We start from the raw sequence: 12737 nt of genomic DNA on the forward strand, positions 1-12737 counted from the left end.
AAAAATCCCACCTGCGCTTTCTCAAATTATATCAAAATTATAGAAAACGTCATCGGCTCTAACTCAAAATATGGACAATTTTATGTTTAGGGCATCTAGAAATCTTGATAGCTTCCTGAGTGCTAATTTTCAACATTTTTCAGCTGGACCAAATCACTACTTTCCTTTAAAATTGTGGATCCAATTTTTTTCACAGTGTAATTCCCCCCCCCCCCCCTCCCCCTTACTTGCAATTTGTGGCATTAAACATGGAGAAATAAATTTGGAAGTGGTATAAAAATTAATGGCAAGTAACCCACTGTCAACACTAGGGACTATATTCGTGACAACGAAAATCAAGGGACGCGACATCTGTAGTCAATGCATAATAACATTTATTTTTGGCATTGTACAAGTCTTGTTTTCTTTGACTATTAATGACGTTAAAATACTAAATCCCTGGGATGTGTTTTAGTTGATTTTCGTCTCTGATGCATGATTTTTTATTATTTATTGGTTTTGGCTCTTAACTAGCTGTCAGTAACTGGGAGTACTTTAAAATCGTATTTTCTTGTTAATTCGACCTGTTGATACTGATTATAATGCTTTTTTGTTATTTTTTATTTATATGGATCTTGTCTGTACACCAGCTTTGATTATTTGTAATATCTTCAATTTTGCACTTATTCTTACTACATTTGTATAAACTTCAAGATTATAATTAGTTTTTTCAAACCGATTTTTTTTTCTAAAGTGAATATTGATCAATATTTTCGAAGGGTTAAATATTTCTCAGTGATGTCCTGCCATGGCTTTGTTTGAATTTGTTTGTTAGCTTTTTGGTCATGAATGATTGTCTCTAATATTTAATTAACTGTGCATTTGTATTCAGATATCGCAGATCAAATATATTCGTTCATTGTGTAATCATACGTTTTTTGATTGAGTTAAGTCTTCCAATTGATATTTTATCGTGTGTTTTTCTATGTTGTGATGTTATGCTATTGTTTCAGAAAAGGGGAGAAGGTTTGGATCCATTAAATCGTTTAATCCCGCTGCAAATGTTTGCACTTGTCCTAAGTCAGGAATCTGATGTACAGTAGTTGTCGTTTATTTATGTAATATATACGTGTTTCTCGTTTTGTTTATATAGATTAGACCGTTGGTTTTCCCGTTTGAATTGTATTACACTAGTAATTTTGGTGCCCTTTATAGCTTGTTGTTCGGTGTGAGCCAAGGCTCCGTGTTAAAGGCCGTACTTTAACCTGTAATGGTTTACTTTTTAAATTGTTATTTGGATGAAGAGTTGTCTCATTGGCACTCATACCACATCTTCCTATATCTATATAAGGTATCATTTAATCTGAAATATGAAATAGACATTTCTTGTGGTTTTCACATCTTAGGTACGTTGCTAACTGTGTTCCGAGAAATTTGACATAAATGTAAGTTGATCGTTATTTTCAGTTTTGAAACAAGAGACAAAAAAGAAATGTGACATATCTGCATTGAGCAATTTCTTGAAAATCATCGTGCAAGATATCATAATCATTGTGTTATATTTCTTTAGTTATTTTATTAAGACAGGAACAAACATTTTGACTCTATTTCAATTGATGATTTACAGATTATCAGATACAGGGAAGTATTCTGGGTTTATCTCAGTTTCTCTAGTGCAGTATATTTAAAGGTCCAAGAAATGAAATATAGCAGTTCATTCAGCATTGTAATATAGACTGTATTGGCAGCATTGAAGGTAAAGACATACAGTACACTATTTTTATTGTTAAATTTGCATTTCAGCCTTAATTTGTTTATTTCAAGAACTACATAGATATAAACTTCACGTTTTTATACAGTTAATATCTCTCTCTTTCAGAAAAAAACCCAACACAAAACATGGCAGATGAAACGAAAAAGGAACCAAAAGTAAGTTCTTAAATATTGAAACCTAAACATAACAAAACATTATATTTTATCATAATAATTATGATTATTCTTTCCTTCTTTCTTTCTATGTTTCCTCTTTATTTCTTACGGGTCTTTTCTTTCTTTCAAAGCTTACGGCTTTTGATCACCACTAACTGTCCCCTGACATTTTTATATTTTTATATTGATGATATTTTATAAATAACATATAAAAATTGCACCCTATATACCCATTTCGGACCACGAACACGCAAACGTTAATCTGCGTTCTTTTATGACATATCACCTTTGTGTATGGCACTTAATAAATATTTTCAAGTCAATCATTTATGCGCATTCATCTTAAATGTCTTTTTATAATAATTGTAGTATAACTCGGTTTAGGAATCAGATATGATGGTTGCCGTATAAGATTATTTCGCATTTTCATAGCAAAAACGCGAAATCGCGAAGTTTAAAACGCAAAGACTTAAAAAAAAATTCTTTCCGATTCCGCGTTTTCAATTAGTGTTGTTACGAATTTGTAGTTTAAGAAGGTTATAATAGTTCTACAGTTTTATATTTTCCGATATCTCTATTACTTTCCCATATCATCCGTTTATCGTTGAAAACTGTATTTAAAATCATCCCTTTATCCTTGGTTGCTATCAGACGCTTTACCTGTACAGTTGTTACTAGGGTGCTCTCTTCGAGGTCCGCGTTAGAAGTATAAATAGTGGGTAGCTATTCAGTTCAAAAGGGCGCAAGTTCCATAGCAGGAAAGTCGCCTCCCAAAACATCAATAATAATAATAATAATAGTTCAAATCGTCATTTGTACCGAAGACAGCAGACAGTTAACATCGGATAGGTTGGAAAGAAAGTAGTGAATAGCAGGCAGACGGTTTAGTTTAAGTAAAGTGAAGTGCTTGGAACCTGCGGAAAGAATATAGAAAGGGCTGAGACTGTTGGTTCGGTACAGATTGTCCAAACAGGGCTGGTGCTAAGGTTTTGCGTCTCACATCTCTCACTATTGTAGTGAGTGTTTGCTGACATACCATGCCTTAGTGCTGCCCTGTTGTTCAGACAGTTATAGACATGTTTATTAAATAAAGTTTTATACCTTTTAGGTTTCAGCCTAGTTTGGTACATTTCGGTGTCAGTCCGTTTGATACATTTAGGTTTCAGACCAGATTCCAAACATTTAGGTTTCAGACAATAGTTCCAAACCGTCTGACCCGTTTCAAACATCTAGGTTTCAGACAGGTTCCAAACATTTAGGTTTCAGACAATAGTTCCAAACCGTCTGACCAGTTTCAAACATTATATAATTAGGTTCCAGACAGGTTCCAAACATTTAGGTTTCAGACAATAGTTATAAACAGTTGGTTTTAAACAGTATCGGACAGAAAGGGTTTTAAACAGTTTTAATTCAACAAGTTCGGGTTAGGTTGATAGGTGTTGAAAATCGTTTTATGTAGTTTAGTATTTGTTTCATATTTGATAGTGATAGTGTAAACTTTTTATTGACTTTAGTATTTTTGAATTGCTTTTCAAATCCCAGGAAACTGGTACGAACCCGAGGATAAAAACATCTAAACGTCCCCGCCCGGTTACACGTTACAAATGGTGGCAGCGGTGGGATTTGTCGAGCATTTCTTTTAAGTATTTTGTGATTGTCTATGACTGTCCGTCCGTCGGATGGGGACGTTAAATCCGAGGTCCCGTGTTCAGTGAGTACCACGCCTTGTGCACGTTAAAGAACCCTTTACAACAACTCTTATTGAGGGGTCCGTAAGTGGCCTGTTGTGGGGCAAAATTGTTTTAAACCGGTTTTTGGCAATACAACTTTTCAAGTGGTATTCAAAATAGAATATTTGAAACGGTTTTATCTGGTCAAAATTTAATTTAAGTTCAGTATTCAGTTGCTTGTATAAATGTGAATTAAAGTATGATACTAGTATTTGGAAAATAGAAACTTAACAAACAAAACAGAAAGAACATGCAAGTCGAAAGAGGCTGACAGGAACCCCGGAACTGTGAGTAGGCTAAGGTACCCCTAGGTCTGACGCTTGTCGGCAGATTGTTGTAGGAAAGCCATTAGTTGGTTATCATGGTATAACCCTCGGTGTACAAACAGTTGCTGGGAGAGATATTCTGCGGAATGAGTGGATACATTGAGGTTTAAAGTAAAACCTTGGTATGGTGTCAGCTAGTTTTAACGAGAACAGTTTTGATTGTGTTTTGATTAAGTCAGTATAAAATTGTAAAACTCATGCGAGGACGCATGAAATCGGAGGCGTGGGTAGTGTTACGAATTTGTAGTTTAAGAAGGTTATAATAGTTCTACAGTTTTATATTTTCCGATATCTCTCTTACTTTCCCATATCATCCGTTTATCGTTGAAAACTGTATTTAAAATCATCCCTTTATCCTTGGTTGCTATCAGACGCTTTACCTGTACAGTTGTTACTAGGATGCTCTCTTCGAGGTCCGCGTTAGAAGTATAAATGGTGGGTAGCTATTCAGTTCAAATCGTCATTTGTACCGAAGACAGCAGACAGTTAACATCGGATAGGTTGGAAAGAAAGTAGTGAATAGCAGGCAGACGGTTTAGTTTAAGTAAAGTGAAGTGCTTGGAACCTGCGGAAAGAATATAGAAAGGGCTGAGACTGTTGGTTCGGTACAGATTGTCCAAACAGGGCTGGTGCTAAGGTTTTGCGTCTCACATCTCTCACTATTGTAGTGAGTGTTTGCTGACATACCATGCCTTAGTGCTGCCCTGTTGTTCAGACAGTTATAGACATGTTTATTAAATAAAGTTTTATACCTTTTAGGTTTCAGCCTAGTTTGATACATTTCGGTTTCAGTCCGTTTGATACATTTAGGTTTCAGACCAGATTCCAAACATTTAGGTTTCAGACAATAGTTCCAAACCGTCTGACCCGTTTCAAACATCTAGGTTTCAGACAGGTTCCAAACATTTAGGTTTCAGACAATAGTTCCAAACCGTCTGACCAGTTTCAAACATTTAGGTTCCAGACAGGTTCCAAACATTTAGGTTTCAGACAATAGTTCCAAACAGTTGGTTTTAAACAGTATCGGACAGAAAGGGTTTTAAACAGTTTTAATTCAACAAGTTCGGGTTAGGTTGATAGGTGTTGAAAATCGTTTTATGTAGTTTAGTATTAGTTTCATATTTGATAGTGATAGTGTAAACTTTTTATTGACTTTAGTACTTTTGAATTGCTTTTCAAATCCCAGGAAACTGGTACGAACCCGAGGATAAAAACATCTAAACGTCCCCGCCCGGTTACACGTTACAGTGTTTTCAACCTATAAAATATAAAGGGGGAACACGAAATTGTTTTAACCAGCCACAAAAGGATATGGTTATTGCTGAAGTTATTTTCAATTATCACTTCGTGATTGATTTCAAAATATAAATCAAACAAAGAATTATCATTCTAAATACTATAATTCTATAAAAGTTTCAAACCCTTTGAACAGCCTTTTGTTTATGCCGACTGCACTCCCATTATTATCATACTCCTGCTAGAGCGCGATTCAAATTAATTTTAGAGTGTTCAGTTCAGCTTCGTGTATACTTTACCATCTACAATTTACAGTTTTCTCTTTAAAAGAGGTTGAGAGATACCAGAGGAACAGTCAAACTCATAAAACGAAAACAAAATGACAACGCCATGGCTAAAAATTAAAAAAAAAAAAAAAACAGACCCATAAGTGTACACAAGAAACAACATAAAAAACTAAAGACTGAGCAAAATGAATCCAAACAAAAAACGGTAATCTCAGGTGCTCCTGAAGGGAAAGCAGATCCTGCTCCACATTTGGCTCCCGTCATCACGCTCTGTTAAATGTCAAATTAGTCTGGACGAGACTATATTTTGATTTTTAATTTCAGCTTCAATATTTGTATTCAAATTTCTGAAATAATTTTTGAAGATGAAATAAAAGGAAATAAACAGTAATATTAATTTTCTGTTTCAGATAATTTTGTACGAAGGAGTTAATTTCAAGGGGAGATCCAAAACATTCACACAGGCTCATCCAAATATGGTAAATGCTGGATTCTTTGACTGCGCGTCAAGTGTCATAGTAGAAGGTGGCGTGTAAGTTTCATTCATTGTTTGATAAAGATGTGTACATAAGCTACATGTATACTAGTGAATGAACATTAGTTAAATTTCAAAAATTAAGTATGCTCAACACAAGTATTCCAAGTAACATTATGATACTCTAAAAAATGTCAATTGAACGAAAATTTCAACTGTTTTAGAAGTATATGATATAAAACAATAACAAAGATAATATCGACATCTATATCGGGGTTTACTATAATTGTTTATATTTCACACCAAGCTTATTTTCCGTGGTACTAAATTATATATTACTAAATGAAATAATTATTGTGATGTGTATTTTAACTATAACGAATTTTAGATGGGTATTATATCAACACCATAATTATAAAGGAAACATCTGTGTAGTAATGGAAGGAGACAGAACCAATCTTGTGAGAGGTACTCCAACAGATAAAGATACCAAGGTTCATGAATTTAACGATTCGCTGTCATCTCTAAAACCGTTGGATTTCGTACGTATATTCTCCCTACAAATATTCTATAAATGATAAAATGAAAGTTTGCCTAAAAATACAATACTGTTATACAAGATCGGCAGCAATATTTCTGAACAGGACGCTAATCAACATGTAGTTAACTCTAACACCCTCAATCAATTCCTACCTGTCAACTTACGTTTTCTTTAAAAAAAAGTATGCACACCTTCACTTCCATGTCAACTAATGCTAGTGCTCTAGTAATAATTCAGAGATAAATATTATTCTGAATACATTTGGACGGTAGCGTATTGGAATATACAACCATATAACTTAGATGGCAATACTATCAACATGTTATGTTTCATTGCAGGATTGTACCCAAGAACCAAAGATAACTGTTTACGCTGGCGATTTTAATAGCCGTTCATTAACTTTCACGGAAGACATTAAAGACTTGAGATGGTATAAAATGAACGACCAAATATCCTACATTAGGGTACACAGTGGGGCGTAAGTTGTCTTCTAGTATTTATTTCTAAATTTTTAGATGCGCTTATTCACATTTCACAACATGTTTATCTAAACGTTTATAAAAATAGTTATCACATTTGGGGATAAAACTTATCTACAAATATATCAATGCGCGTGTCACACACATAAGTAGTTCCGTCAACATTGTAACTGTTTCAGGTAGGGCTGGTTCACGGTTATTCTTTGAAAAATGGGAACCCATTCGACTAACTCCTACCGTTTGCAAACCAAATCCGTGAAACCCAAAACAAATGATCACATATTAAAGTTTTCAAACTTCAATACACTTTTTTAGACAACTCTGTATGTGTGCCAAGTATCACAAAACAAAAGTATACACTAATAAGCTAAGGGAGTGAAAGTTTGAAATCTTAATAGATCCAGATAAGATTTTTAAACTCCAGTTAAGGTATTAAAAATGCTTTGTTTAAAGTGTTTACGATAGTGTGGAACATGTATCTAAGAAACGTTTACCCTCATAAATATAGAAGCTATAGTCTCTCTCAATAGGTGGGTTGTATTCGAGGCCGTCAATTTCATGGGACAGCAGTCACTTTTTCTACCCGGAGACCACCTAATGAAAGCATCAGATGGAGCATTTAGAAATGATACAACGTCTTCTCTTAGACCTCTACAAATTGTAAGTATACAATAACCAGAAACTAACTATACCCATAAGAATAAATGAATAAGTTTTGATAGTTATAAACCAATTTGTATTCATTCAAATATAATTTAATTGAGGATGAAACGCGTCTTCTGATTGGCTGATGTCGTTTATAGATATAGGAAGATGTGATGTGATGTCGTATTGTTTATCATATCATAGAAAAATTTTGTCATGTGAACATGGCGCCATCAACGTTTTTTCATGATTTACGCCGGTTTAAAATGGGATTTAGAATTAAATTATAAAAAATAACTGTAATATTTTGTCAGTCTTTTCGAAATAACATAAAAAAAATGTGGTGCACACTGTTTAATAACACGTTACGCGCGTTATTCAGTATGCACCACATTTTGTATGTTATTTCTTCATAGACAGAAACAAATATTACAGTCATTCCTTTAATAAAAAAAACAAACATTTATACTGTATCTATTTTTTTTTCAAAACAGATAATTTCAGCTTCCCAATTGTGCACTATGAATTTTTACGTAGCAACATTTCATATCTCCTTGTGAAAACGTTATTTCAGAGATTGTATTTCCTATCATGATTTTCTTGATGGAATATAATTGCTTATAAGTAAGCTATAAAACAAAAATATCCAAGTGGTTTAGTTGAAATTATTTCTTCGAAAATTTACGGACTCCATCGAGATTTTTTTTTCTGTATTGCAATATCCGTTTCATAAAATACAACTGATATGTGTTCTTTGAAGATCTAACGCATTCGTCTTAGTATTTTGATGAAATTGCATAAATGATTATATGTTATCTTTTTGTACCAAATATTCTATTTGAATATGTCTTATCTAGTGAATATATCAGCTTCAATTTTACATCATACAAATTTCAGATCAACCCACCGGAAATTTCTCAGACTTCATCACACGATATGGGGTTACCGTTATGGAATATCTTTTGCATAAATGACGACTCATATGCTTCATAACGGTGATAACTTTCGCCTTTTTTACAATTTCGAAGCGACAATCCTGTCCTTTTTCTTTTGAATGAAACATCACAGAGCCGAAGGAATTGATGTTTATGGCAGATCTTTTAAGACTGTTCTGTTGTATTTTTTAAATGTAACAATCAATATCATGTAAAATACAAAAATATCCACTTTTTTATATATTATGTTGATGTTCAGATGTATGTTGGATTTTGAAGTGTTAATATCTTTCCTTATTTTAAAATGTAGAATTCTACTTCTTTCGCGATGATTTTTTGTAAATGTTTTAACATGACCATATAATCAGTAGATTTTGCTATCCCTCAGACCAAATAAAACCCACCATTTCTTCTTACAACGCTCCCTACCAAGTCAGAAATATGGCAGTTTTTAATAAATAGTTCGTTTATATGTATGTTGGCGTATGATTATGTTTCATATCAGGGTTTCTGTTGTGCTGTTTTTCCCCTCAGAAAATCGATATATGACTTTTGAACAGCGGTATATCCTATTGTTGCCTTCATTTATCGTCATATATCAATAAATTGAATGTGTGTATTGTTATACATTAGCCTAAGGATAATGCAATGAATATATTTATCATTATACATTTGAAGAAGCCATCTTATCCATTAATCGTGGATGGCATGGACTTTCATCTTGACAGAGTAAGTAAGGACAAAACCCCGATTACAGTATTTTCATGGACACAGAAGAACAACTCGAAAATCACACAAAATTTATCTGTCACAAAAGAAAAGACTGTAACTACTGAAGACTCATACGAGTTTACTTGGGATGAAGGAACTAAAATGACATGTATGTGAGATATTGTCAAATAAGATAAATGAAAAGTGGTTAGGTTACATAAACACTGTTGATATAACTAAATATTTTTGTTTTGGGTTTGTAAATAATGTCTTGATCATCAACATTTTCTGGAATACTTATTGCGGCAAAAGCAATCCGGCTCGATTATTAATATTTAAAAAAGTGATCACATAACAATGACGGGACTTATTAAACAAAAGAAACAAAACTGTAAGGTGAATTAAAAAAATGTGAATTAAGAAAATGTGAATTAAAAAAATGTGAATAAAAAAAATGTGAAGTTGATAAGATCTGTTAATTCAAACGCCAAACTATTTCAACCACCGTAATGACAAGTGACCAACTCTCAATTTCCTGACTTGGTTCACACAACAAAAACTTGTCTGACTAGCTTTAGATGTATAATTATAAGGGTACTAGGCAAATAACTTTAAGTTATATTAGGAGACTGAAAACATGTATAATATACATAAGTACCGTTGCGTAAATATTTGGACTAGTATATGTGTTTTCCTTATCTGCGCAGTATCTTTTTTTTAGACGATCAGGTACAAATTAGATTTTCTGATTGGTCCTTTGTATATAGGATTTACGTAACCAATGTAATCTTTTTAGGTTTGTGTGTAAACATCCTCGACACCTGACATCAATATTGGTTGAAACTGCAATTATCTATTTGGATATATGTGATTGTCAGTCATGTCTCCATCCTTTGGATTGTCCTTGATTATGTAGTTTCCTCTGCGTTGAGTTGTGATGTTTTTTTATTTATCAAAGAAACCACGTTTCAATGTTGTACATCAGACGCACGTGTTGTCTTCTCAAAATGCATATTTCACGCTCTAATCAGAAAAGTTAAAAAGGTCCAGATGAGGACCCAATTACCGCTAAAACATTCATAAATAGACGTATTTAGCTTATTCTATTCTCAAAATCCAGATATTTATAATTAAGATTTCATTTGTCGTCAAATAACATCATCTGATCAATACCACAGTATTTGTTTCCAATTTAGCAATCATAATCGTGATCGAATGCAGACAAAATATTTGATCGCTATTGTAATTTCATTTTTCTTATATGAAATTCTTTGTTCTATTAATCTGATATTTTGAATCATCTTTGTTCTTCATGTTCGATTGTCGTTTGCAGCCGAGTATTCATATGAAGCTTCAATTCCTGGGATATTCACTTCATCTGTTAAGTTAGGGATCGAAAAACATTTGAACATTGGAACAACAAAAGGAAAGAAAACTGAAAAAGCTGAAAAATGGTCTGTTCATTACCCATCAGAAATACCACCTGAATCTGAGTAAGTAAAATTTAAAAATGTATTTATTCATCCGTGACGTTTGATGTCTAATCAACAAATGATGGGACGAAAGCTTCTAGAGGGACAGTCAAACTAATAAATCGAAAATAAACTGACAACGTCTGGCTAAAAATGAAAGAATACAAACAAACAAGCAATAGAACACATGAAATAACTTAAAAAAACTAAAGAATAAGCAACACGAACCGCACCAACAACTAGGGATAATCTCAAATTTTATGTTATAAAAATATTTCATATCTTCCATAAAACGTGTGTATGCATTTGAAGACGACCTAAATCACATAAAACAATAATAAAATGCAACCATAACATCAAACATATCATACCCCGAATCAGGAAAAAAATTAAGACAATGACATGTAAACAATTCACTAGCATAGATATCGGCTTCGATTTTCAAACAGCCACAACTAGTGATATTTATTGAATAAAGTTAAATGTTCAAACATAATAACAGTTTCCTATCAGTAATACAGCCTTATTTGTTACCATTCTAATATTACATGTGTTCACTGAAGCTATATCCCTGAGAAATGTACATTCTAATATAACATGTGTTCACTGAAGCTATATCCTTGAGAAATTTCCATTCTAATATAACATGTGTTCACTGAAGCTATATCCCTGAGAAATTTCCATTCTAATATAACATGTGTTCACTGATGCTATATCCCTGAGATATTTCCAATCTGCCTTTCTTCTTTGATTTCAAAATATTTATATGAGCAAGTATCTCAGCAAGGAGCAATTTCCTTGGAAATATAATTCTTAAGAAATAACTTTGTCAGTAATCTCATGTCTACACTAGGAGTAGGATATTTACGTAAAACTTTAAAATACAAATATATTGTTTGACAGGTTTAACCTTTGAACTGAATATTTGAAAAAATAAAAAAGTATGTGACGTTTTCTTCAATTCTTGTTTGACTCTATTAATCTTCTATGATTGAAGTAAATTTAAAAAAGTATCCTATTGGTATGTATATATTTTTCATTATTAATAACTGCATCTGACTTATTCCTTTTATTGTTGATTGTTTACATAGGATAACATTGGAATCCACCATTTCAAAAGGAAAGATAGATGTTCCATTTACCTGTCGTTTTCACCAAGGAGAGAAAAAATGGTCAGAAAAAGGCACTTTCCACGGAGTGCAATACTATGGCTTTGTTACAGAATTCAAGCAAAAATGAATATGGCACCAATTACAACATGAACTATATAACATTACTACATTTACGCGTCCTAGTACATTTTATTATTAACACTGGTTAGAACTTTGCTTAGCTTAAAATCTTATTTTTCTGTTCAATTTCATGCAATGAATTAATTATCATTCTGATTCATACATGTATGTTGGTGACATTTCAAATACATGTATGCGTAAGAAATGTTCCCGCGGCCTTCAAATCTATTCTTTTTGAAGGTTAGAATCCATAACTGACATTCATCTTTTGGTTGTGCGCAACTTACACTGACAGACTTTGATTAAAATATTTTTTCTGTTAGAATACTGATAACTATGTTTATTTTAAGATTGAAACACATATATGATATTTGAGATCTGTATACAATTTAAACTTATTTCAAATTGGTTTCAGTTGACACTTATTCTGAGAATCTGTAATTAATGTATGTTTTAAACATGTTAAAAAAAAGGATTAATCGCTTAAAAAGATATATAAAGATATATGTTTGTAATGCTTTTTACAATAAAAATAGATTGAAACTGTTTCTAAATTATAGTTGGCCCATTTAGTAAATATCTAATGCTACTCTGGCGCCTATTGTTAAGTAGGTGTCAGTGATAGCTGTATTATATAGTTGAAGTTTTTTCTTGTTTTTGTTTTAAGGTGAAACAGGCCATAGGTATCCTCGTTTGTCCTGGTACCTTTTATAACTATTGTAATGTTTTACAAAACTGTCATCTCAGGGTACTTTATTTC

General features: G+C 32.7%; 1 protein-coding gene across 1 annotated transcript; it reads left to right on the top strand.

Moving 5' to 3' along the window:
• Positions 1 to 1704: 1704 nt before the first annotated feature.
• On the top strand, positions 1705 to 12438 carry LOC134681581 (epidermal differentiation-specific protein-like). Its single transcript, XM_063541229.1, has 9 exons — positions 1705 to 1735; positions 1859 to 1908; positions 5898 to 6019; positions 6351 to 6504; positions 6842 to 6981; positions 7513 to 7642; positions 9241 to 9442; positions 10607 to 10766; positions 11837 to 12438. Exons 2-9 carry the CDS (start codon positions 1879 to 1881, stop codon positions 11982 to 11984), a joined length of 1086 nt encoding a protein of 361 aa, XP_063397299.1. The 5' UTR covers positions 1705 to 1735; positions 1859 to 1878; the 3' UTR covers positions 11985 to 12438.
• Positions 12439 to 12737: the final 299 nt, after the last annotated feature.

The sequence above is a fragment of the Mytilus trossulus genome, chromosome 8 (assembly GCF_036588685.1).
Source record: "Mytilus trossulus isolate FHL-02 chromosome 8, PNRI_Mtr1.1.1.hap1, whole genome shotgun sequence".
NCBI classification, from domain to species: domain Eukaryota; kingdom Metazoa; phylum Mollusca; class Bivalvia; order Mytilida; family Mytilidae; genus Mytilus; species Mytilus trossulus.

Excerpts from the sequence above, each read along its gene's own strand:
- LOC134681581 (XM_063541229.1), top strand. The coding sequence starts at position 1,879 with ATGGCAGATGAAACGAAAAAGGAACCAAAA. Across the intron at positions 1,909-5,897 it reads AAACGAAAAAGGAACCAAAA|ATAATTTTGTACGAAGGAGT; the intron begins GTAAGTTCTTAA and ends TTTCTGTTTCAG. Across the intron at positions 6,020-6,350 it reads GTCATAGTAGAAGGTGGCGT|ATGGGTATTATATCAACACC; the intron begins GTAAGTTTCATT and ends AACGAATTTTAG.